The sequence below is a fragment of the Accipiter gentilis genome, chromosome 3 (genome assembly GCF_929443795.1).
Source record: "Accipiter gentilis chromosome 3, bAccGen1.1, whole genome shotgun sequence".
NCBI classification, from domain to species: domain Eukaryota; kingdom Metazoa; phylum Chordata; class Aves; order Accipitriformes; family Accipitridae; genus Astur; species Astur gentilis.
The window spans coordinates 44,367,988-44,394,294 of NC_064882.1; the positions used below are offsets into that span (position 1 = coordinate 44,367,988).

Sequence of the window (26,307 nt, forward strand, 5' to 3'; positions counted from 1 at the left end):
CATGAGCTATACTTAATAGTATATGCATTTTTAAGTGCTCATTAAGCCAACACTCTTTCTGGAATACACAACTATTTCAAAATTCTGTTATTCCCAAGCCAGTGGTAAGAAGTTAAGCCTGTCATGGCTAGAGAAAGAATGTCACATAATAGGAAAACCTTTTTTAGTAGATTTTTGTCAGAAAACAAAGGTACATGAAGCATAATCCTTATGCTACACTTAAATGTTACCCCTAAAACATGTATAATTAGCTTTCAGACTGATCTTTCACTATACTTTTAAGATGATGCATAAAACACTGATTTTAGTCATTGAAGATGCCAAAATGTATATAGATAAAAAGTTAAAAGCCACTGCAGACTTTTCTGAGTTTGTTTCAGACTCAAAACTTTAATCCTGTTTGTAATAATAAATTTGCTACTGCTCCTACAAATGGCGCAATTGGAAGCGAGCTGATATTCCTTTCTTTTTCTTTCTTTATTCTACGTGGAGAAGTTTAGCTTCCGACAAGACTGATGGAAAATTATAATATGATCAAACTTTGTTTTTTCTAAACTAAGACTGAAGGCATTTTTTTCTAAGCACAACATAGTATTATTTTTGCACTTTTTTCATCTATAATGCCAAGAATAACATACTGAAACATATTTCCGTTTTTATCTTTTTTCCATACTTTCATGTCCACCTTAAACAGATATTGAAATACAACAAGTATCCTACTTTAGTTGAACTTAAACTGTAGAAATATCCTTCTTAGTGACCTCGTATACTTCTTCTGCATTACTTACACCAGCAGATCTGACTGTCACAAACTCCATGCATTTGAAGAATTATTCTATTTTAACACTGCTGAGGTTACAGTCAACCAAAAAGGTGTGAAATGCTTTGTTCTGTTTTAATGGAATATATTAAACAAGTTTTTATTGAATCTGATGTAGACAGAGGTGCATTTTGATTTTTTTTGGTTTTTAATTTACTTCAAATATGACAGTAGTTTTCTCCTATTCTCATATTAGTTCTGTTCTTTTGATGGTAGGAAATGTAATTACAAAACTTTCAATTTGATATTCAATGTATCAAAGGCTGTCCAGCAGGTTGCAGAAAGCATTCATATTCTGGGCTGTTGCTTTAGAAGATTATTTCTTCCTTCCATGGGATGATGGCACTGTTTGGCAGTTTCTCACTCTGTTTTTGGGCTGAAGGATCAGAGCGCCAAAGACAATACAAATACAAAAGTAATAAAGATTCTTCTAAAATATCACCCTTCACAGGAGGTTCTATACTGTCATTTGATATACAGGAGTGGTGAGTCTACTGCAAAAAGAATAGTTGTAAAAGCACAAACTGAGAGAAAAATAAGCTGAGAGAGTAATTAATGGGAAAGAAGTGTAGTAGTAATCTATTAAAGTAAGCAAACTTTCTATATGCATAATTAAATTTAACATGGATAAAAATGTTTGCTGTTGCCTATTACCAATTAACTAACTATGCAAGTGCAAATAGTCAAGTTATTTGCAAATTAATGGTATTTTTACGCCTCCCATCTATTTATCTCCCTATCTATCCATCTATCAGTCAATCCATCAATCAGGTATGTGCGAACCCTATATTGTCAACGCAGCGACTGTCTCCTCTGAAATGGGTTGAAGGCTCCAGAGACAAGGCATGTGATCAGCTGGAGATTAAGAAATCTACTGGAGCATCTCACTGAGATGAATAAATGGATCTCTTATTTTAATTCTGAAGAAAAAAACTGGAGATTTTTGTCCAGTTTTGTCTAATCATATTTTGATAAATACCATTTAATGTTTTGAACTCTCATTAAAAATAAACACTGAAAAAGATTCAAAGAATCTTATAAAATGTTTTCCCCAGTGTGATTAACAATATGACTATATTTAAACAAAATAATTCTGTTTATATGATATCATTGATGAATGGCCTTTTGATGCTTCGCAATTAGAAAAGAACAAGATATCATTAGAAAAAAAGAAATGAAAGCAAAAAAACCCTAAAACATTACTGACAGGCTCCAATAAAGTATTAGATCAAACCAGTTGCATTTCATTTAAGATCTTTTTGGAAAGAAGTTCAGCGTTCAAAATGATATAAATAGTTTTGCCATTATTTTTGATTGACATAAATTGTGTTGAAATGTTGAGAGTTCAGAGAGGCACATGCATTTAGATGGGTACTAAATGAAATGTCAGTCGAGTGTCTGTAAGGTCACGGACTACCTTTGCTGCTGAAATTCAAGAAGACGTGCAAGTGAAACAGATTTGCAAATAGGACAAAAACTTCATGTGTTTAATCCCATTTGGTGAAATAACCAGAGGAGTCATATGTAAAGAACTGTACAACCCATCCCGTTAGGTATGATGTGTGTTACCTGGCTTTGCATTCCCCAAAACACAGCATATCATCTCAATAGGCTACAAATTGCAAGAAAAAGGAAAGATGTGGGATGTCTGAAGAAGTCCTCAGCACAGGTTATTTTGTCCTTACCTAGTAAAGTCTGTCATTTCCATCATAATCATGCACATCTGCTTTGCCAACACAATGATGTCATTACCACTGTCATCCCACTTGGCCACCTCCGCATCCAGTTTGCTCTTTTCTTGGTGGAATATCTCTACCTGCTCGGCAATCTTAGCCTTCTCCTCCTGGGGAAGCTGAGCCATGATAGCCTGGAGGAAAAATGGGAGAAGATAGGCATGAAAAAAGGAAGCTAGAAACTATACATTTCCAGCAGTCCAAACGGCATGCTCAACTTCTAGTTTCTTTTTATGGGAGTTGAAGATGTGAAGCAAAATCCAGTAGAGATTTGATTTCTGTTAGAACAGCCAAAAACAAATTCACAGGATGTTTATAGCTCTTCTTATACCTTCAAGAATTTAGAAATTGTATATGTGATGCCACAATATACAGATCATTCACCAGTCGATACAGGAAGATTAAAGAAAATTCCTGTTAAATCTTAACATTTAGGAAGAACAGAATGAATGAAATCTACAGAGAGAAGCAGACTGAATTGCTAGTATCTCCTCCAGTCTCATACTTTGTCAGCAACAGAGGTTTTCTGCTTAACCCAACACTGAAATAAACTATGACATGCAAGAAAATACATTTGAAGTGAATTGTAATGAATGTACCTTTCAATAATGTTTAGTGGTCTAATTGCCTCTTGGAAGATATGCAAAAAGGCGTTACATATGTTGATACTAATCTGCCTCGACATTATCAACAAAGCAGAAAGTTCCCTCCACCCCCCCAAAAAAAAAGAAAACCCTACAAAATGATAATAATTTATTTTTAAGATCAAACGGACACTTCCAATAATGATTTCCAAGTTCAGCTACTATTTGGCTTTAGGGGTTCTGAGACCACATTATGCATTTAATGGGGTGTGACACATATTTAGGTATCATTACATTTTTTCTTGTTTATGTCACTTTCAATCAGCTGAAGTCTTTCTCTACATATTCTTAAAATGCTCTTGGCTTTTAAAAATTCATAACTGACCTTTTCCAAAACTGAAATTAAAAAAGGTTATAAACAGTAGATCAGAAAATGAGAAATTTGCAAGTTAATCAAATTAAAATTCAACACATGAGTTTTAATTAGGCCTTATCAATGTACCTCAGCAGTTTCAAATGTTAGCATATTAGTCTTTCCACAGAAAAATGCAGTGTAAGTCAAGCTAATAAATAAATATATAAAATACACAAAACACACTAGAACAGATGAATTAACTGAAATTAAGAGAATGTGATAGGAGTAGTAAAATTCAGAAAGCCCATCTGTATGTCTCGCACGTGGCTTCTTTCTGTGGGCAGTTTCACCTGCACACCCTTTAAACTGGTATACAGTGTTTTAACATTTCTATTCCAGCTGCTGATGTGTTTTCGAAGAAGCTATATCCTATAGCAAATGCAGCTCATATATTCAAGTTTTACTTCTACTGAAGACCAATGCAAGTCTTTCGACTGATACACTAATAGCTTTATGGAGTAAGCATATTAAAGAAATCCATTATATTCCACAAATAAAAATCCAGTTTTCCTACAGAAAAGGTTCAAATAAGATACTATTCTGCTTAGCAGACTCATTTCAATGAGTTACTTAAGACTGTGGACTGAGCGGCTTCTGTTTAGCGTGTTTTCATTTTAGGTTTTTGTTGTTTGCTGCTTCTTGTGACATACTGCATTCTACACTATGCAGGAATGGGACTGTCTTTATAATATATTATGTTTATACAGTGTGTAGCTGATCAAAGCAGAAGGTTTTAAGTGCAGCAGTGATAATAACTGCAATAAGTGTAATAGATTTTAAGACTCCTAAGTCCCTAGGTGAACCAGATTCTTAGTAAAAATATTACTGCAGTCTTTACTTGGTTTTCAGATGAAGAAAGGATGATGTGCTACCTAATCCTTAAGGGGGGAAAAAAAAAAAAGACTGTGAAATAACTGTATTGTATCTCAATACTTTTGTACGTGAGACTTAGTTTAGTAGTAAATTCTTTGAATATATCAAACAGGACTTTATGCTCCTTAAAATATAAAAATCTCTCAAAAGATAGTCAACTGCATCCAGAACATAGTTCTGTCATCGTTCTTAGGGTAAGGTATCCAGGTATCATTCTGCAATTCTCCTGACTGCACGGTTTTCAGCGCCAGTTACTGGTCATCCAGCTCTCTAGGACGGGACCTACAAACCATCTGCTCTTCATCCAGGTGTTAATGATATATATGATATGTCCTTGATATGCAAGGACAAAACTTTTTGTCCTTGGGATGTAGTGGAAGCTGGGGAAACCCAGCTTTTCTGATACATGGTATGGTTTATTTACCATCTGTATTCAATATTCAGGAAAATTAATTTAAGACAGAAAGAAACCTCTGCCCATTCCACTGTATCTATGTCTCATGTTCCTCCCATACCTCTAAGTTAGCTTCATTTTGGTTTTCATTACTGTACTGTTTCTTTTCAGGGTGTAAAATACTTGTGTCAAGCCCTAACGTACTCTGGGGCTTCCTACAGCAGCTGAAAACTCTTTCCTGGTCCTCTGAATTGACTTTCAAAGCACCGTTGCCTTTTGGTCTTCAGGTTCTCAGCCCTACAAATCCTGTTCCAGAATTCAGCGTAAGAAGTCACCGTCCCAGTTACCAGCTTTTGCTACAGCGTTTGAGTGGGTGTGTGGAAAATGCTTCTCATTTAGGCCATTACTTCACTTTTAGCATTTATCAGAAGAAACCACAGACCTGTGCAAAACAGCCATAAAAATCATTCAGGTAATTCCCAGTTCCCCACTGGGTCTCTGCTGGAAAAGTTTAGGCTTTTTTTTAAACTCTCTTCCCAGTCAAACATGTTTTCATTATATCATTTGCCCCCAAAATTATATTCTGATGGTTGGGGGTTCTTTATAATCTGAGCTGAGCAGCCTAGTTAGTAAAAGGTAAACATTCATCAGAGGGTGGCACAATCCTGAGTGTTAACAAACTTCACTTCTCCAGCACCTGTGACCCCTGAAGCACTCATCAGCTTAATTTGCAATCCCCATGCGCAAGCTGAGGTCACAAATCACAACGACTCGAGTTTATCATGATGTAATTACCCTGGTAAAATTACATTGACTCAGTAACAAATGCCTTCAATTACAATTAAATTACAGGGACTACGCGGTAGCTTAAACAGATCTTCGTGACAGGTTTGCACACTGGGAAACATGACTAATGTAAGATTTCTCTGGATAGAGCACATGGTGCCCTGGTGGGATTTTTTTTTTTTCTTTTTTTTTTTTTTTTTTTTTTTTTTTCTTTTTTAATTTGCTGACTACTCCCACGGTTTCAGCACATTCCAAACCTGCAAGACCTTCTCCTACAGCACTAGCTGGAGCAAACAGCTGATACAAGGCATCGCATAAGCCTACGGAAGATCACTGAATAAAGCCAGTGCTTTTAAAATAGGTGAGACATAAAAAAAAAACAACTTTAAACACCGAGGTCAACTTACTTACTCCTGTCCTTTCTTAAGTGACCCTGAAGATTTGAAATCACTGCATTTTCTTTCTGAGGCACAGCTTTTTCTTTGTAGCTATACAGACACTTAATGTAGTACGTGAGTTTTATACTCACCCTTGCACTCTGGCCAGCAATAAGCTGGTCATCTTCAGTCTGAACGCTTGTTCGGCTGCGAACGTCATAATCTTCCTGCTCGAAGTCTGAATCATCCTCTAGCTCTTCGGGGGTCTAGAGAGAGAGTCAGGGAGAGAAAGCAAAAGAGAGGAGATGACAAGCTTATAAAGGGTACAGACAAAGTCCTCTGTACAGTAAGATCTTATTTCATCGACTACCTGCCCAGGAAATGCTGTTCCTCTTTCCTTTTAAATTAACTTGTCTGCCCAAGCAGTCAAGAACTGAAATTGAATTGTCTTAAAAATTAAGTTGTTTCAACTCTAGCTTTCTTTACAAATGGTATTTATCATTACCTTGCTGCAACTTTTCTTAGCTCTGTTAACATGATGAATGTGGTTCCAGGAACAAATATCCTTTGGAAATACTAACAACCGGAATGCAGTATTTCAAAATAATGTAATTTCATATATAAATGGACACTAATACTATTATCTTACTGGAATCTCCATGTAATCTTCAACAGAGAAAGTAAATACCTGGGAAAAAGTAACTAACATCCTGAAGGAAAAGTTATCAAAGCAAATAAGAGATTTCCCCTTGAAAGAAAACGTAAATGCTGTCAACTGTTTTTGAAACAAATGTAAAGTTTACAATCTGCTTTATCTTGTTGGTTCACATGGTTCTTTTCAGATACAGAGCTTTGGAATTTGCCTCATCCCGTAAACTGAAACCATGTTATCTCCATTGCTGGTGCTATGAATGGTGCTATGAATGGTCTCTGGGCAGACTGATTAAACCTAGTTACGTATCTGCTGGCTTCAGGTTGTTTAAAATGTTGGAGGGAGGGAGAAAAAAGATAATGGATGGATCTGTTTATTTGTTTTTTTCACCTTCTAGCAAAAAATTAGGAGCAAAAAAAAAAATTTGCTCATGTATATACAGAGAGACAGCCTACTTTAGATCACTATTGAGTACTATATTTAATATAGAGGGTGCAAAACCAGAATTAGTCTTTAGAAGGAAGATTACATTCTATTTTGTGCTTGAATAGCACCTAGTACAACAATGTGGCCATGGGTAACTTCTGTAGGTACAATACACGATAGTGGTAACAGAAAAAGATCACAGTAACTGTGCAGAGAAATCTTCACCTTACTGGATACACATATGCCTCCACGTTAACCCAGAGGGCCAACCATTACAGAAGAAATCATCCATGCTGGCATTTCGTGCTTGGAGGCAACGTCAAGTTTGCTAGCAGAGGTGCTAATCATTGCCAGTTGTCATTACAGCTCTGTCTTGAAGATGCTCAGTCACTAGGAACTGGTCCAAACCCTCTAACATAATGTAGAGAAGTCTTTTGGCGATATTTATATTACAGCCTGGTTTCCAACATGAAATGCACATCACTGTTTGTAATGGAAAATCAGCTGCTTTGCTAGCTACATGGTGAAGTGCGCATGATGGGGTGAGTAAAACACAGCCATCGTCATTTGGCTTAAAGACTATGAATTAAAGACGTGTTTTGATGCGGAGCGCTGGATGAAGAAATAACCAAGTATGACAGTATGGTGATGAAACTCAGGCTGCACCTCTGAAGAGATGCATGCACAGATAGTATCTATAACAGAACAGACAGGAGATGAAGTTTAGGTGAAAAGAATGAATTTATCTTTTCTCTATTGCCACAGGGAAAAAAAAAAAAAAAGATTGGTACCCATCATTATAATGTCCAATGGCTGTGCTTTCCAATCGCCTTTAATCACTTTATTCTCTCTGCTCCGCTGCCTGAGGGCAGGATGTGACATTAAAATCTGCCATAAGCAAACCAGCTACAAGTCCGTCAGCAAAAGAGAGCATTTCCTAGCATAGGGCTCAGTTTTTCAGCTGCCTAGGCTTTACTGTGAAGAACAGGAACAGCACGGAGAGTTTTAACCCCTTCTTCATAAACCAGCTGGGTCTTTCTCATCCTCCAAGTTTATTTAACTAGCCAGTTGCACTGGTAATTGTAAACCCAGTACCCTCCCTCCCCTCCCCCCAAATATACTCTTCTTAGGTTCTTCTGTCTCCACTTTTATAAATAAATCTATAAAAGACAATGTGCGGCCCTTTCCCAGGCTTTCATAGTCAGAGTTGCAGTAAAGTAAGGGTGTAATATTCAAAATACTACATCTCAACACTGCAACCAGTAAGGACGCCACTTAAAAAGATAAAATATTCTAAAAATTCTATGTTTCAGGGATTTACACTTAAAGAAAAATTCAGAAAAAATGTATTGCTGCTGCCGCCTGACATTAGCAATCTTAAAATTTGTGGTCTTTAAAAGATTGGAACTTAATGGGTATAGATGTTGAACTTGGAGAAAATGTAGCACAAACCAAAAGGACAAGTTAATGCAACTGTTAATAATATACTACAAGCACAAGAAATCTCAGTATTTCCTCTCTGTACAAGTGAGATCTAACTCAAAACTACCTTTCAGATTCACTCTCTTAAGGTTTTCAAGTGTGGTGAATTTAACACCCTCATTTTCTTCAAAAAATAGCTACATTTTTTCGTTAAGATGAAGAACAGTGGTTAACTGTGATCTGTATGTTGCCATTTCAAACATGTTGCATGCTTTTCACTCTTGCACCGTTGCTTTGTTTTATCTGATCTCTTGAAGATGCAGCCCATATATAATAGAGTCTCTTATTTGTTTAGACACAAAGGTATAAAAAGGAAATATTATATTGAAGTACCTTGACTTAAAGAGTTTTATTCTTAGCAGGGCCTTCTAAACATGCCATAACAACTCTTGATTTTTGTGCACAACTAACAGGACCTTGGTATTTAAAACCTAGTTTCCAAGACAACAAAGTCTGGAACTTAATTTATCTGAACTGGAGGACAGAAGGACTGAATCAGTCTTGCAGACACCTGAACCTATGGTCACACAGATGTAGGAAACTTGGATTTGAGACTGGAGACAGCTTCCAAACAAAACTCTGACAATCACCAGTGGCAGGAGGAGCGAGAGTTATTTTCAAAACTGATAGATTTTATGAACTCAGTGATTTGGGCAGCAAAATGGATTGGCTTTATAATTTTTAGTTCATCTGTTCTGTAGCACAGGCTGTAAGACTTTCCAGGACTAATTTTTTTCAAATACAGTATCTCTACTACTACACATAGAGCATATTCTTCAAATCATTGCTCTAATTCTGATGAATTCTCCCAGTGAAGAAAAATCTCTCACAATCCCAGATAAAACACCCAGTAAATATATACTTTCTTTTTTAATATGCTTGCTCTATTTCTAATATGAATTTGGTGACTTTCAGCTTCCAGTCATTGGAATTTTTTTCTTTTTTTTAATCTCTCTCTTTCTGCTAGACTGAAGATCTTGCTGTAAACAAAATATCTTCCACCAATATAATTTTGTTTCATCTTTTGTAACTGCAGTATAAAAATGTGAATTATGCATGTATAAGTCATAAAATGGCATATATACGCAGATTTATAAATGCTATTTGTTTACTATTTCACCAGTTCAAATATACTTGATGAAGATAGAAACCCCACTATGCTATAGTGCTGTATGCACTTAAAAACTGTAAGATGCAATTATAGGAATTGCAGCACTGTAAACACCAAGCCAAGCTAACTTTGTAATGAGAAGAAAGAAAGATTGAAAAGATATTCCCCCATTTTTTTTACTATGAAAATACCTTCTAATTCTAAAAGCTAAGGAGAAAAAAAAAACCTTTATAATATGCTTTTCTATCCAACTCCATGCTACTCTGTACATTTGTTTTTGTACAAAGGCAGTTGCAGCCTGAGGGACTCAGGTGCTGCAAGCAGCGTCCGAGTGGCAATGTCAAGAGAACATCTCTCACAGCAGATCTTCAGCTGTTTAATGATTTCCAGTAAAATCTAACACTTTAAATTGAACCTGAGAAGCAACAGGCAGTCAAGTAGACTATGGACCCCATAACACCTGTTGGAGATAGGCTATTTAAAAAGATGATGGGATTCTGCACCAAGTCGAGCTTTCCAGAGCATCTGAGATGTAGCAGCACTGTGGATTCCACCAGAGTGGCCACCCCACAGGTCATCATGGTTAAACCTACATTGACCAGTGTGGAAGAGTAGAAGAACATTCATACATCCAAACAGCTGGGGCTAAGGACCCCATATTTGCACTACCCTCAACTCGTTTTTATTAAAACTCGCTGTAGTCTTCTCCCATGGACTGAAAGTCTCTTAATGACAGAATAGAATGGAAGCACATTTAAGCTGTTCCTAGAGCGCATCTTCCAGGATCACCCCAAAGAATCAAGTTTATATGCTCTAAGACTACTCCGCAACGTGAACTAAAATGCGGCAAGAGGAAACAACTGGAGATTGGCTCCAAAAGTGCACTCCTGATCCAAACAGATGTTACACTAAAGCTAACGTAGATGCAACTAATGACAAGGTTGTCAATAGCAAAGGCCACGCGTGAAAAGAGAAGACCGGCCTCGGAGATACGCAAGAATGAGAAAAGGTGCCACTGTGATTATTCCAACCTGTAGAGAGGGTATCTGTCTAATAACTGAGGGAATTTCATGAATAGCTATGAAAAAAACCAAAGCGTAATTTGATCCCCATGCTGTAATAGAAAAGATGTTGGAACTAAGTTATTATTTTCTATCTTATTTTTAGGTTCTATAATTATACTCCTCAATTTATTTACACTACTTCTAAAGTTGTGAAAGAGTTTTTTCTTCTGTATAGATCATAATAATAGTCCTCACTGCAAAACTGAGTCTTCTTTCCCCTCCAAAGGGACAATAAAATCTCCCCTTTTCAAGGGAAAAGAGAGGAACAGAGATTATCCCCCTTTCCTTCAGCTTACTAGAAGTAATAATACCAACAAAAATTAATTTAAAAAGTGGCTTTATTTCCTCTATGGAATGAGGGAATCATCTCAGATAAATTCAATCTTTTATGGCATGTACATGAACAATTACTGCCTGAAAATTACTGTTTGTGTCAGATGCTCTAAAAAGTTTCCAAGTTTGTTGTGGCTTTTTTTTTTTTTTTTTTTTTAATAATTCTGCAAGAAGTTTTACAGCCTGAATTAAAGGGGTGCACGAGATTTGATAGATTCTTAGATAAATATATTCTAAAGACTGTATTTTATAGCTTAATACCTCACCCTTTAATTATACATTCCATTTCAATGTGAGATGTTCGGTTGGGAATGCTAGAGTGTCTCAAACTGAAACTAATTTTGTTTTCGACAGAAAATAACATTCTGATTCAGCAACCTCTGGTCTATGTAAATTTATATATGTGGATTTTCCCAGTTAACTCACAAGGATAATGAGTCCATTTATGTGCTTTAGTTCTCTGCCTGGATAAGGAGTACTACATTTAGCTCCATAAATAAGTTAATTGTCTGAATGCAAAAATACATCTTCCTAATCTGGGTAAGCAGAATTCATTAACTGATATCATACCAGGAGCAGAAAGTAGTAGCGATACAATTGCAAAAGTAACCTGGGATGTTTCTAAGGCGACTGCGAAGCCTGCATGCTGATCAGCTTCCCGAGCTAGAAGTTAACGTAACAGTAAGACAGCAACGAAAGAGGTGAATGCGCCTCCAGAATTTAAAATGGTGCTTTGTGCTTGGCCGAAACATCTCACCCAGGATGGACAGTCTCATGGCAACCTCTCTGGGACAACTCTGCTGTACAGGGAGGTGCTGGAAGCCAGAACTCTGCGTAGGGGATGGGAAAAGGTGGGTCTACAGATCCCACCTGACGATTGTGTCTCATGAAGGAATTTAAAATGACTCATGAGAGACTATAAAAGATTAAAATGTGCTTAGAAAAGGTTCTTGCCCTAAGAGAAGTTTGGAAACTGCTCTTGCAGACTAAGGAACTGGATAATCAGATCCTTTGCTCTGCAGATCTTTCGTTTCCGTCCCAGTCCAGAAGAGTTACAAATACCCCCACGTTGCACACCCAGGAGACAGGATGGGTTTGCCCCCATCATCGCTCATGACTGTAATTCAGGCTACCTGAGATTAGCACTGGGTACGGAACGGAATTTATGCTTCGCAGTTACAAAATTAAGCCTGTCAAAAGCTTTTTCTGTAAATGTTAATACATAGTGACAGATGACTAAAATGGAGCTATTTTGGAGTGCTCCAACTGCCTGAAGTCTTACATCAGTGCTATAGTATACTCACAACCACAAGTGTATGTTACCTGTTTGCTCAAAGGGATGAGCTGTTGTTTTAGCACTGTTATTTGCTTCGTAAGTTTTCTCTGTGATTTTCTCCGTAGCTTTATTTGTACGTGGCTTTCACTGGGGCAGATACAAGGTAAATTGGGTTTCAAATAAGAGTTTCAATTGCTGAAGAGATATCCAAACGAGGTTTGGGTTGTTGTTTGGTTGGGGTTTTTTTCTAGGTGTTTGACTGTAGACTATACTGGAAAGCAAGACACACATCTACTCTCACAATAATTATGTTGTTCTGTGGGGTTTTTTTATTTGTTTGTTTGTTTTTAAAGATGCCTAAGCAAATTGAATCAACTGGTTAGTCAATGCTGAAATGACACATTCTTTACCTCAGTAAACATTCAAAACCATCCCTGCAGAGGCTCACTGGAGCAGCAAGATAATTTATTTATTCATTTAGATTTTAACCAGACTCACCTCAAATCCTAGGCAGCACACAAACATAAAAAAACCCAAAAACCAAAAACAAAAACCCAAAAACCAAACAAACAACAAAAATCTACAGAAACTTTGAAGATCTTAGCAAATTAATGCTATTTCTACGGAAACAGTAATGAAGTTTGTGTCTATTGGCAGTAGTGATCAAATCTTCCCCTAGGTAATTAACAAAATAGTTGTGGTTCATCTCCTAAAATCCCCTCATCTCTTTACTTACTAATTCTTTTTTGCTGCACAAACTTTTGTTTCACACTTGTTTCAATGTCAAACTTTTCTGGCTTATTATGAAACAAAGTTGATTCCAAGAAGCTTTCATATTCCTCTTATCCAATGCGATACATCCCTGTTAAGTCCCAACTTTTATTTCTCAGGTGCCTTACATACCCTTATCATCAGAACAGCTTTCCTGATGTCACGAACTCCATCATAAACCAAGCGGGAGGCATCTATGAATTCATTCTCTTCAAATGGCTGTGGGACATTCGCACTCAAAGCTTCAATGGCAACCTCAACTTGTTCAGCAAAACGTGGCATAACTAGGTGAAACAAAATGAAAGGCGGTAAGATTAGACACCTCTTTTCGTGAACATTTTCCCCCTGCCCTTGGGCATAAATACTTTCCAGTAGACGTGGTACATACTGTTGTTACAATTTCATGAACCAGGAAGGCTTATGGCGTGGGTTTGTACCGACTCTACACATGCAGAGCTCTGGCACATTTTCTGACAGCATGAAAATAGCAATCTTCACATTCTCTCCTCCAATTGCACAACAAAGAATGTAAAACTTCCTTTAAAAGGTGTGATTTACTAACTTCTAAAAGACTGCAGGATATATGAGCTATCAGTAAAGTACATTTAAAACATTTACAACTTCAAATGAACACGGTACATATTTATACCAAACGATCAAAGCAAAATGTCGCCATTATGCGTACTAATTTAGACAACTAACTGCAGTCTAGCTCATATTGAACAATAATGATTGTATAAGGGACAAAATGCAAAATCTAACAAATTATTTTCGTGAAAGTACGTAAATGAACATTCTGTTTCTTCACTATCGTCATGTATGTAACACAAAAAATAGCCATAGATATTAGCTAACAGTATTATGAGCTGTGGTATGAGCTTTTTAAATACATATCTTGAAGCAATTATTTACTTATGTAAACAGTTTAAAGGCATTCCTTGAAGTAACAAGAGACTTTAATCAAATTTTATACACGATTCCTTTGAAGGTATAATCACTTTCTGCATATCACGTATGTAGAAAGATAAATGTTCCCCAAATCAGTCCCCTAACAACTTAAACCCAAATCCCACAAACAAGAACATAAACATTAGGTCCCACTAATTACAATGCACCTATACTCCTGTACTTAGTTCCTCCTATTCTTCAGTATTTTAACATTAATATTGGAGGACTGGGCTCTCGTATACTACAGGACAAATAGAATCAATGCGTCATTAGAAATCTGGATACAAAATCCACTGGGATTAATTCTTACAAATTTAAGGAACTTGGGTCAAGCTTGAGATTTACAGATAGCCATCTTTTCATTACATTCCCATCACTTTTATTACTTGCCTTCTTCTAGCACCTCCAGCTTTATTATTTTGGTACTATAATTGTAAGAACAGGAAAAGATGATTCCTAACTCAGACAGTTGCCTTTTTTGTTATAATGTTGTCTTTCTTTATCATCTTTTCCCTAGACTCTATTTTTAATACTTTCTGGTAGCCTTATCCCAACTGATGAATACAAAGGGGAAATTCCAGTGTCATTTCCATCAAGAGCAGTGACAATCTTTCCTAGGAAGTAAACTTTCACTGTGGCAGGAAAACACATTTTCTTCTTGACTGAATGTCCTTAAATATATTTTACTCCTAATCAAAACTATTTTTTATGCATCTTACTTTCTATCTGTTTTAAAGTAAAACAACTAAAAAACATGATTCAAGACTACTTTACATTTTGATGAACAAGTGGCAGCAACTATGAGCTCAGCCTTTCTGTTTCTGGCATTTAAGTATTACTCACTGGATGTTAAAGGGGAACCCTTTAAAGGGATATATCTATTAAAACCTTGTTCATTCTGCCTATGTATGTACACACACATATATATATATGTTTGTTCATGTACACAGATGAAAGAACAGAATTGTATCTTTCATGCAGATAATGCTTAATAAGTGCAATAAGTGCTTTGGGTATATTGGAGAAAACAGGAAAAAGTGACAGCAACAATAGACTTACAAAAAGTAAACATTAACAAAACATTGCTAGGCAGAGGGGAAACATTTTAATTAGAAAAGGAGTTTGAGAGAGCTAGAAGTTTTGGAAAGAGTATTAATAAATTCATATATCAAATTATCTTAATTAATGGAACACTTGAAAGTGTAGTAGAAGACTAATATGATTGCATAAGGAAGTCTTTAGCCTGAAAATCAAAAAGGAATCATCAAAAATACAATGAAAACAAGTAAACATAAAGAATAAAAGAAAAACTACTTAGAGTTGTAGGGATAAAACAAGTAAAGCTAGGGGTGCAAAACTGACAACAAAAAAAGGAGGCAAAGGACCCTAATATTTAGGGTCCTTGAATTTCTGTCTAGACTTTCCTAAATAGCAGTGGTCGTCAGGTATTTAATATAATTAATAGTAAGTGCAACAGACCTGAATTAGGAAAGGGCAGTTTGGAGAACATCTACATAAACATAAGGAAATGTATCTATTAAATATGTCTTCAAGTTAACAGGGCATAGTACAATTTACCCCACAGTTCTTGAGAAAATAATAAACCCAATTTCTGAACCAACTTTGAGAACTCAAGAAAAACAGTAACAGTGAAATTTCCAGGGACTTGGAAAAAGAAGAAAAAGCACATCTCTCTTTTATATAAAGGTAGAGAAGAAAAGAAGAAAGAAATATAGGATATTCAGCCTAATTTCAGTACTCAGAAAGAAAATGAAACATGATATAAAGCATTTAATGTTTAATTATCTTGTCATTAATGAGCAGATTTTGGACAGGCAACAGATTTGGCAAAATAGGTTGCATCAAGCTATTACAATATTTTCCTTGACAGGGCAGCTAACTAGTGGGTTGGGGGAAGCAGTAGATATGATACAGCTTGACTTTGGTGAGATTTTTGACATGGCCACACATAACATTCTTAAAAGAAAAACAAGGGAAATGTAAATTAAAATACTATAAGGCAACATGGAACTCATGAGAAAAAGCATCTCAAGGAATAATTGCCTATTATTTCAAGTGGGTTCTTGCAATGCATCTAACAATGTGATGCTATTGTAAAAAATGGCAAAGGTCAATCTAGAATTATTACAATATATAAAACAACGACTTGAGAGAAGATACTGTGAATTTGCACAGTGAGGCCCTAGCTAGAGTATTATGCCCACTTAAGTACCCAACTGAGATTTTTTCCAGCATGTATACAAGAAAGATGTGAAAATGTTTTGTTAATACCCCCATATTTTGTGGTTGTACCCAGAATACATTTCTATGTTTCAATAACATAATTTAGTCCAAATAACATAAATGCTTCTATACTCTTTATCTAGAAGCTATTCTTGAATCAAGTTTAGAATACTCAAATGAAGCAACTTCCACCAACTCCACAAGGAAATTATTCATAGCCTGATAGAGTTCACTGCTCAGATTTTTCCCCAGCCCCCAAAAGATAAACATGCTTATTTTAGTTGACCAGTGCAATTAATTTCTCTTCTTGCAATACGTATTTAAAAATATATAAATGAGAAATATATATAAATATATAAAAATATATGAATAAATTTACATTTCATATCTAAAAAATTAATTTGGCCAACAATTATTATTTTCCCTTTTTTTTTTTTATCTGACCTATGAATATGAAAACACACAGAAAAAGCAGGCAGACATACATGCTTTATTTGTTATGCTAGTCTGATCACAAGCTCACCCTCTGAAGTTGTAATGCTATTGGACTTATGATCCCACTTTACTTGAAATGGATGTACAAGATGAACAAATAGGTAGAGGTCAAAGTAGAGCTCAATTGTCAAAGGATGACAGGATCTTCCATATTTTTCCATATTCTCTCTGTATGGGATTTTTTCCCTTTCTACCTAAATTCTTATGTCCTTCAGCTCAGCCAATGAAATATTACACTAATAATGTTCTGCATTGAAGCCCCACAGGTCATTTTTCTCACAATGCCATTGGAAAGATGCCAACAGTCATGATTTCATTCGCTCATTCAAGAAGCAGCAGCACTAGGTTCGTAAGCATCAGGCCATGCGGAGGAGATGGAAAGTTACGTTCTATTCATTTTGGTGAACATGAGGTACTCATTCTTGACCACATGTATTACCACAGTGACTGCCCACTGTGTGTGAAAGGTTCTTTCAACAATTTTGACCTTGCAGACCTGGCTATAATTTAGTCCTTAATTTACATTATTACATGTGGATATTATCTGCTGTTTCAAAATGGAAATACTTATTAAACTATGTAATGAATTGTTTGCTTGCCAATTGCATTTTTACATCATTTTTCATTAGACAAGCAAGAAAAAATATCTTAAACTAATAAGATGCTATTACTTATAACTTCTATAAGCATACGTTGTCTTTTAATGCAGTAAAGTTTCTGGAAGTTGAGTGAAGAACTGTAATATTCTCCAGTTGAGGTTATTGGGCCACACTTGAGAAGCTCCATGTCAGTGATATATGGGGAAATACCTGACTCAGTTGCACCCACCCACAAAACCTCCAGTCTTTCTTATCTGTCATTTACTGTACAAAGAAGGATATTTTTATGCCGACAGTGAAAGAGCTACAAGCAAAATTCAGGCAAAGGCATAAAATCTGTATTTGGAATTGAAACTTGTAAATGCATGAGATGGCGAGTGATTCATTTATTATGTACAGAGAGATTGGCTATGAATTTCAGATTCAGAAGCAAATCAATACTTTGGGGGAAAAAATAAATATTGGTCTCTTAGTTTGAGCTGTGGTCTTGAAAACAGTTACGCATACACTTGGACTGACAAATGTGATCCATTAACATCTCTCGGTCTAACTACATGAATTAATTATGCACCTGCATAAATGTTGACAGAATCAGGTCCCAAGTTAATAGCAACATTTCTAATTTACTGACTTTGTCATTCTAACAAATAAAGATTTTAAAGCCTTTCTATAGATGAGTTTTCAATGGCATTGAAGGTAAAATCACTGCCAACAAAATCTAGGTTGAATGGCTGCTGGAGAAAAATTGGGAAACAACAAAGTTAAAATTACTTCCATTTCATCTATTGATTCTTTTTTTTTTTTTTTTTTTTTTTAACTATCAGCATGATAGAAAACTAGCATATCACCATGGGTGAATTCATGCATTGATACAACCTGTATTTTCTTGTGAACCACCTTGCTCCACACAGAAAATACTTTATCTAAAGCTTTTCTTGTTTTTCTCCCGCCCCACCCATATCTCCTACGTATTAAAATTATCAAGTAATTATCTATTTTCTAAAAATATATTCTCTATTGACTTTTTCTCTTATGGCAATCAGTTTGTACTGCGACGTTTGTACTGAAAAACATAGCTGTAAATTTTGTTTAGTGACATGGGAACAATAAGATTACTTATAGACATGGAAAAGTTAGGTTACATAATAAAATTATTGAGATACAACAATTAAAAATGTTTGGGTGTTATTGCTCATAGCATTTGAATCTTAAGTTTCATTAATATGCAAGATTAAATTAATGCCTAGGTAATTTAATCCACTTTTATGGCCTTATTATTTATGAACTTGAATTCCTCAGCATCTTAAGTAGATGTAAATGTTCAGAAATCTAGAAAGGGATAATTAAGACACAAAACCCCAATAAAGGTCACAGTCCCTCCAGGTGCATGGGTTTCTAATTCTTCGTGGTATCAATGGTAGTTAGGAAACTTGGCTTGGTTTCATCCTGCTTCTTACATCCGAAAGACAGAAATCTGTGTTTCCCTATACCAAATGGAGAGCAACAGATGTTTCCATTAGACAATTAATCACACCTACTTTAAGAAAGGAGGTCAAGGTCAGCTGAATCAAATTCTGATATTCCTCCGTCCACTGAATAGAGAGGGAGGACAGATGACTTGCTTAGACCAGATCTCCGCTTTGGACAACCAAGTTTAGGCATAAATCAATCCCATTCTTGCACCAAATCCTAGAACACTTTTGGCTCTAAATCAGAAGGGTGCCCAGGAGGGCACTGCCTGAGCAAGAAGTGGCTACTTTCCATCCAAATCTCACCAGAACCGAAGGGTTCCCAAAGGTCTCATCTTTGAGGCATTATTCTAGCCAGAAGACTATTTTTGAACGGTGTCAGCAGAGCTACTTCTTAGAGCTTCCTTTGAAAGCGACGAGCACCTACTCAACTCTTTCTAGGAGCCAGGGGTTTGGATCCAAGGGAATCACCCTTCTCAAAGGGCAGAGGTTGTTCTCTGGAGCCACACTGTCCTCAGACAAACCAGATGCTTGAGCTCCAGAGAAGTGACTGATCTGGTCAGCTTTGCCCTCTGGCTAGCTCTTGGTAGCTCTGCATTCATTTAAGCATTTGTAGTTGCCCTTCGGAAATTTGGTTTCCCCTATGCCATCTTCACAGAGACTAGACATGTAATTTTAGGTGCCAACCACCTGGTCAAACTAGCCCTTAAGTGGCTGTAAAAATCTGGTCTGATTTGGGTAAGATTGTTCGAGAATGACATGGCAGTCTAAAGGTTTGGACTGCTACACTGCTAAAAGCTGAAGGAGGGATCCCTGAAAATCTCACACAGAGAATCTGTGCTTCTCCTAAACATCACAGTTGCGTATGTCACATAAATCAACAAAATTATCCAGAATGATTGGCAGTTTTGCAAGCTAAGGGTTATCAGGGGACACTAATAAAGAGAAAATCCATGAATGACTCACTACATTCAAAAAAAAATGACACTGTTAGGAAAAAAGCTCAGCCATTATCCAGATTTAAGAGAGTTTTGTACAGGAAATTCACAAAGCTATAGCTTAAAAATTTCAGAGTTCTGGGTGAAATGTCGTCTTTTTTTTTATCAGTTTTTTTATTAAGCCATTAATTTACTTAACTGAGGAAAGAAAGCAGTCTACTGGGAAGTTTAAGTATTTTAAACAGGTATTTAAAAAATAATCCTATGGCATATCTGACATACTCTGTCAAAGGCGGCACAATTTCTCAACTTAGTTTGAAGGATGAATAAGGAATCACACATGACACCTTATTTAGCTTGAAGTGTTTATCAAAGTCTGTTTCTAGAAAAACTGTAAATTCCTTATCAGAAGATTCTAAATATTTCATAAAATGTTTTTAAGCCCTAGTCTCATATCATATCATAATTTACAATATTTCAGTCATTATTATTATATTGCTAATTAAAAAGAAAAAGCTGTATAAAGCTCTACTGAAATAGTATGCAATATATCATAGAATCACAGAATCATTTAGGTTGGAGAAGACCCTTAAGATCATCGAGTCCAACCATCAACCTAGCACTGCCAAGCCCACCACTAAACCCTGTCCCTAAGCACCACATCTACACGTCTTTTAAATACCTCCAGGGATGGTGACTCCACCACTTCCCTGGGCAGCCTGTGCCGATGCTTGACAACCCTTTTGGCGAAGATATTTTTCCTAATATCCAATCTAAACCTCCCCTGGTGCAACTTCTCATCCTATGGCTTGTTAGTTGGGAGAAGAGACCAGCCCCCACCTCACTACACCCTCCTCTCAGGTAGTTGTAGAGAGCGATCAGGTCTCCCCTCAGCCTCCTTTTCTCCAGACTAAACAGTCCCAGCTCCCTCAGCCGCTCCTCATGAGACTTGTGCTCTCGACCCTTCACCAGCTTCGCTGCCCTTCGTTGCCTAATATTACAGTATTAGACCGACTGGTTTTTTGAGAAGCAGATTTGATTTAAATATTTTGTTGCTTGGGGTGACGTATGCTCCTACGTATCTTTGTAGCACGCATTGTGCATAGACATATCATGCATATACATACATATATTAATAATATTTTTGTTGTCACGGAATGAAGAAATGCCCATAAATAATTAGGTATGTGTTTTACGTCACTGGATTGGATTTTCAGAGTGTTTACCATTCTGGGCTCAGAGAAGCGGTCACTGACTTCTGTTACAGCTAAATACTCATCAGTAAAAAATGTGAATACTCATCAGTTCTGGATATTAAACCCTATGAGTCTCACACTGGTCACTCAGGAAAGAGTAAAAACAAAATTAGGGCAAAATTTGCAAAATGCTGGTTTAAGTGCTATGGCATAGAAAAGGATGAAACATTACTCTCCAAAGCACAAGACCGTCTTTTCTCTCCTTGCTATTTACTGAATCACTTTTCCCCCAATGAAATGGTTAAAGGATAGATGTAAAATAATGAATACGCATACCCTATAGCATTTTGCAGTAAACACAAGACTTTCAGGAAGAATCAGCCTTCACTGCCAATACACTGCGTCGCTGATTTAGCCATGGACCATAAACTCAATGTTCTCAGGGTGCCTTGGATTTATGGCCAAGTCCTGACCCTTTGGCCCATATGTGTTAAGTATGTCTTCTGGCACTTCACAGAAGGCTCCTACTTTATCTGTGGGTAGATGCAACTACGTAGTATAGACGTGGTAACCCAACACTTTCAGGAAATGTTGGATTTGTTCATGTGCAGTACAGGTGAGCTGTACATTATAGAAATCAATGGGATGTCTGGAGGTACATTACCAAGTATTGTGAGATATGGACAGACACGAAAGAAAATAAAACAAACCTTCAAAGTTTGTCCTGACTGAACTCATTCGCAGAAAGATAAAATGTCAGGGAACCAAGGAAACCAAGAGAACCAAGGAAAGCAGTGTCTGCGGGGAGGTGCCTTGTGGCCAGCATAGTAGGCAATCAAGTAATGGAAGGGTCCATCACAAAGCGTAGAAAGAAGGGTAATAAATGACGGCTGCAGGGACACACGTGTCTCACCGATTTCAGATGTCTCACTCGTTCCCCGCCTACTTGTGCAAATAAAGACTACATACAGTGAGTACCCCCAAAATATTACCACTAAATGGAATGCCCTTCAGGTTAGTATTTCAAATAAAAGCTGGGTGCAGCTCTTCAAAAAATCCCCTCAAGAAAACAGTTGCATGCTGTTGGACACAAAATGGCTTATATAACATAAGCAAAACACCCTTTCTGGCTTTAGTTATAAGTTTGTGTATATCTGTACGTAGGTGTGTGTAGGCAAGGGGATGCAAGGAATGCCACTGTTTTTATTTGAAAAGATTATTGTACAATTCACACTTATATTCACAAAACATTCTGTTGGAGCTAGTCAATGTTCACTGCATTTTTCTGCCCATATTTTCTAGACTTGGTATAAATTTTTTTCTACCTCCACAACCATCCTCCTTAGTTTAAAAAATGCCTCTTAAGAACAGAAGATGTTTTTGAGAACAGATTTGAACATCGACTAAGTAATAATGGTTTATTAAAACGGGCACTTTTATTATACTAACCTACTGTTCATTATCTAAGATGTCTGACACGTCCAAAATAGATAATCCTAGTCTTTTTAAACACTCCTGGTGTTAATTTGCCTTCAAATCCCCACATTTCTTTAATTTTGTCATCCTTATCTTGACCATCTTCCATTTCTGGAAGATTTTTAGGTTGTGGAGATCAAAGCAGAAGCAACTATTTGGGACATTCAGTGAATATCCTCCTTAAAGTACAGGCTAACATCTTAAACACGGATGTGAGGGCTGTTGCACATGGAAAAGGTATCTTTGCCCAGCTGCCCATAATGTTGCCATACTTCTTCTGAGAAGATGAATTAGCTCAGAGCCTTCCTGTCGGTCTAGATAATATAGTTTAAATTGTTCCATTTACCTAGAGAAATTAAATAACATTATCTTTTAGTGTTGTCTTTCTGATAAGAAAACTCGTCTACTCCCACCAGCCAAACCAGCATTTTCCTTTTGGCAAATTTTCCTTCTGCTATTCACCTGTTAATTAATACATTATACACCAACCACAGCGCTGTCCCCTGAAGCATCACAGGATTTATCTTTCTGCCTGCTGAGAAATGGTCATTTATGCTTTGCTTGTGCCTTGTAACCAGCTCTTAATCCATCAAAGGCCTTAACATTCACTCCATGGTTTCCCATTTTCCAAACAGCTGTGTGTGCAGGACTTCATGAAAAGCCTTTCAAAATCTAAATCTATTACGTTACATATTCCTCTGCATATTGAACAGTCTCTCTGGTTAAAAATTCTTTGGCTCAAACCAAGCACTAGTAGAACATCATGTTGGGTATTCTCTGGTCCTTTTGTAAAATACTTTTTTAATAATGCATTAAATGTTTTTTGTTGGCGATACCTTGACCTTTGGATTTCAGTTTAGCAAAACTTTAAAGAAAATGCTACAGTGCTTTGCAGAATAAAAGCCATAATTTCATCAAAACCCCTGGATAAACGATCTCATGTTCTCAGGATGATGGTACCCATAAGTTGTACTACAACTACCTGAAACTCCCATAAAACATGAGTTTAATATCATTTATTTTTTAAATAGGCTCCATTTTGCATTTTTTAGCTCTGCCTCAGATTCAATATGGGGTTTTTTTTGATTACAGCTATGCTTAAATTCATCTTCTTGCTTCTACATTTTGTTTCCCTTCATATCACTGCTGAAAAATCCATCTTTACCACGTTTTAGTATTAGCTTTGATAATATCATTGAGCTGCCTTTTCCTAGTGATAAATATCTTTAAAGTTTGTCCTACTCACACTGATAAAACTCTCACAGGCTTATTGCTGAATTGCCAGTAGTGTTGATTTCCAACTTTAGTCCATTCTGATAAAGACAAAATAAAAAATTTGAGTCAAAACAGAAGTCAGAGTGACCTACTTAAAACCAGCTAGTTACAAATATACTAGGATATTTTTAAAACATGCTAAAAGCTGAAACTCAGATTTCTGGTCTGAATCAGATGATTTCATATTTCCAATGTCCTTCACAGGAGTGAATAACCCAAGTACTCCAGTACTTGCTCTTCCAGAATGGTTTCCAGACATTCCCATGCAAACTGAAGGGGGGAAAAAAAAAAAAAAGTATCGGAAAGTTTTCACAGCCCTTCCCACGCAGTTCTGGTCCCATTTGTTCTGCTTTTCCTCCTTCATTTCCCATTCACTCCCTTTCATTACAACGCTGTAAAGTCTACTGTAGCTTTCCCAATTTAAATTCAACCCTCTGACCTTTAAAGAATGTCACAGCTTTTTCTCCTCCCTGCATCTCAGAAATCTTGAGAAATAATATTAAAGCTCGTTGCCTGCTACTTGGTCTCTTTCTACAGGGCAGTTCTTTTTACTTGTTTAGAAACTCATCCTTCTTCCCTTCAGTTGTTACAGCTTCTCAAGCAATTGCTGAGGAACCTTCTATCTCCTCCTTATTAAAGGCAATGGGACACTCTCAGCCGGCCTCGGTCACTGCTAGGATGGCGTACTGAAGAGTATGAGATCTCAATATTCAAACAGAAATTGTGCTTTCTGTTTTCTCCTACTCCCTTCCCTTGCTTTTAACCTTTTCTTTCTCCTCTCTTTTTCTTTCCACCCTTCTCTCCTTCCCTTTTTTTTTTCTTTTTTTTTTTTTTTTTCCCACGGACCATCTGTGGCGGGATAATTTCACAGTTTTCTCTCCACAAATACTGAACATAACATTTAACCAGAGCCGTCAGCACGGCCCTAACTCCCAAACCCCGGGCTGTGTCTGACCCTGGTTCCCCTCCCTGGGCCTGATCCTGACCCCCACCTGTGGGCTGACATCCCAGCCTGGTCCCCGTCCCCACGGAGGTCCCCGATGCCCTGGGCTGGGGCTGCCCCTAGGGAGCCACTGGACCTTGCTCTTTAGGAATCCAAGCTAAAGATAGGAGTAAAACTTCACAGTGCCCCAACAAGCAAACAAAAAAATTAAATCCTGAAGCTCTGGTTTACTCCTGCACACAATTAACATCCACTAAAATCTATGAGTTTTCTGTTTGGTCCAGGCGAGCCCCGTAGATGCTGTGGTTTTATAGTTTTCGTCTTGGATTTATAAGAAAGTCGGCAAGTGAGAGTCAAGTTTTTATTTTGGTTTTAAAGGAAAATAAAAGTACCCAATTTTAAAAAGACATTAACCAATATGTCACTCCCTAATACTGCTGCCAGAGATAAGAATCTAGCCTCTACCAAGTACTTGGCTATAAAGGCAGTGGGTTACTCAAGCGCAGGCAAGAAAGCACTAAAACACTAACCCCCCCTCACCCCATATATTCCAAAGGCTGTAAATTAGAACAACAAACAAATAAAACTTTAAGGTGAAACCAGTTATTAAAGTAAGGTTTGCACAGTTTCAATTTCTCAGAACCTACCAATATCGTTTTCATTAAAGATTAATTTTCTCCCCCCCCAAAACCCCATTAGCAAGGTGTTTCTCTTTCCAAAACAGCGTATCCATATTTCTGCACCGTGGATCGAGCCTAGTACTCATAAACCAGTATGAAATCCCTGGAAAAAGCAGCTTAACAGAGGCTTTCCTTTCCTGAACTGGTAGTTAAAAGTAAATAATAAGAGAAAGGTAATGTGCTTATTTCCCTTCCATTGCCGTTTAGCTAAATTTTCATCAGCTTTCAAAAGCATTTAATTTAAAAATGAATAAAGGTAAATTAAAAAAAAAAAAAAGGAGGGAATGAAGATGAAAACGATAAGGTGTTCATCATTGTGTTTCTCACATAGATTTTAATACGTGCATCTGTGGGTGGAGCCTGACTCCAAATAAATCACTCTCGTCATTCTTGAGTGATAAAATCTGCGCCGGATCTCAAGGTGATGAATAGAAAGAATATATAAATATCTCTATGTATTCATAGATACCCATATCTTTATATCTGTAGCCACATGGATGCATACGTAGATGGAGACCTGTTCTGGGTGAGAGGCCAGGGCACAGAAAGGTGTAGGGTGGTCTAAATACCATTTTAAACAGTTTATTCTACGGTGACAAAATGAGTCAGTAAATTCTACCTTTTTAAATCAACAATCATAGAGAAATAATAATCAATGCCCTTGTAAATGGCCTGAAAAGCTGCAGATAGAATTGTGCTGTAATAATAATTATCCACGTTCGTGTCCGGCATAAATCATTTTAGCTTCATTGGCTCCATTGAATTTGGACCCATTCTGTCTTCTGAACTTCTGTTGCACAATTTGTACATGATGTACAGTTCTTAACATTTAAAATAGATTTTTTTAAAATTTTTTTAATTACTCACAAGTTTACTTACATTTTTCAAAATACAAAATAAGTAATAACTTTGATATCGAGGAACAGAGACTCAGTCTTAAATACTGA

General features: G+C 36.8%; 1 protein-coding gene across 5 annotated transcripts in view; it reads right to left on the reverse strand.

The window, feature by feature from the left end:
- CTNNA2 (catenin alpha 2) overlaps window positions 1–26,307 on the reverse strand; it is a 512,225-nt gene that overhangs the window by 35,864 nt on the left and 450,054 nt on the right. For all 5 annotated transcript variants that reach the window (XM_049792668.1, XM_049792672.1, XM_049792671.1 and 2 more), the window contains 3 exons: window positions 13,230–13,381; window positions 6,135–6,248; window positions 2,506–2,687 (listed from right to left, as the gene is read on the reverse strand). In XM_049792668.1, the coding sequence (XP_049648625.1) occupies window positions 2,506–2,687; window positions 6,135–6,248; window positions 13,230–13,381 (448 nt within the window). The remainder of the gene's footprint in view (window positions 1–2,505; window positions 2,688–6,134; window positions 6,249–13,229; window positions 13,382–26,307) is intronic.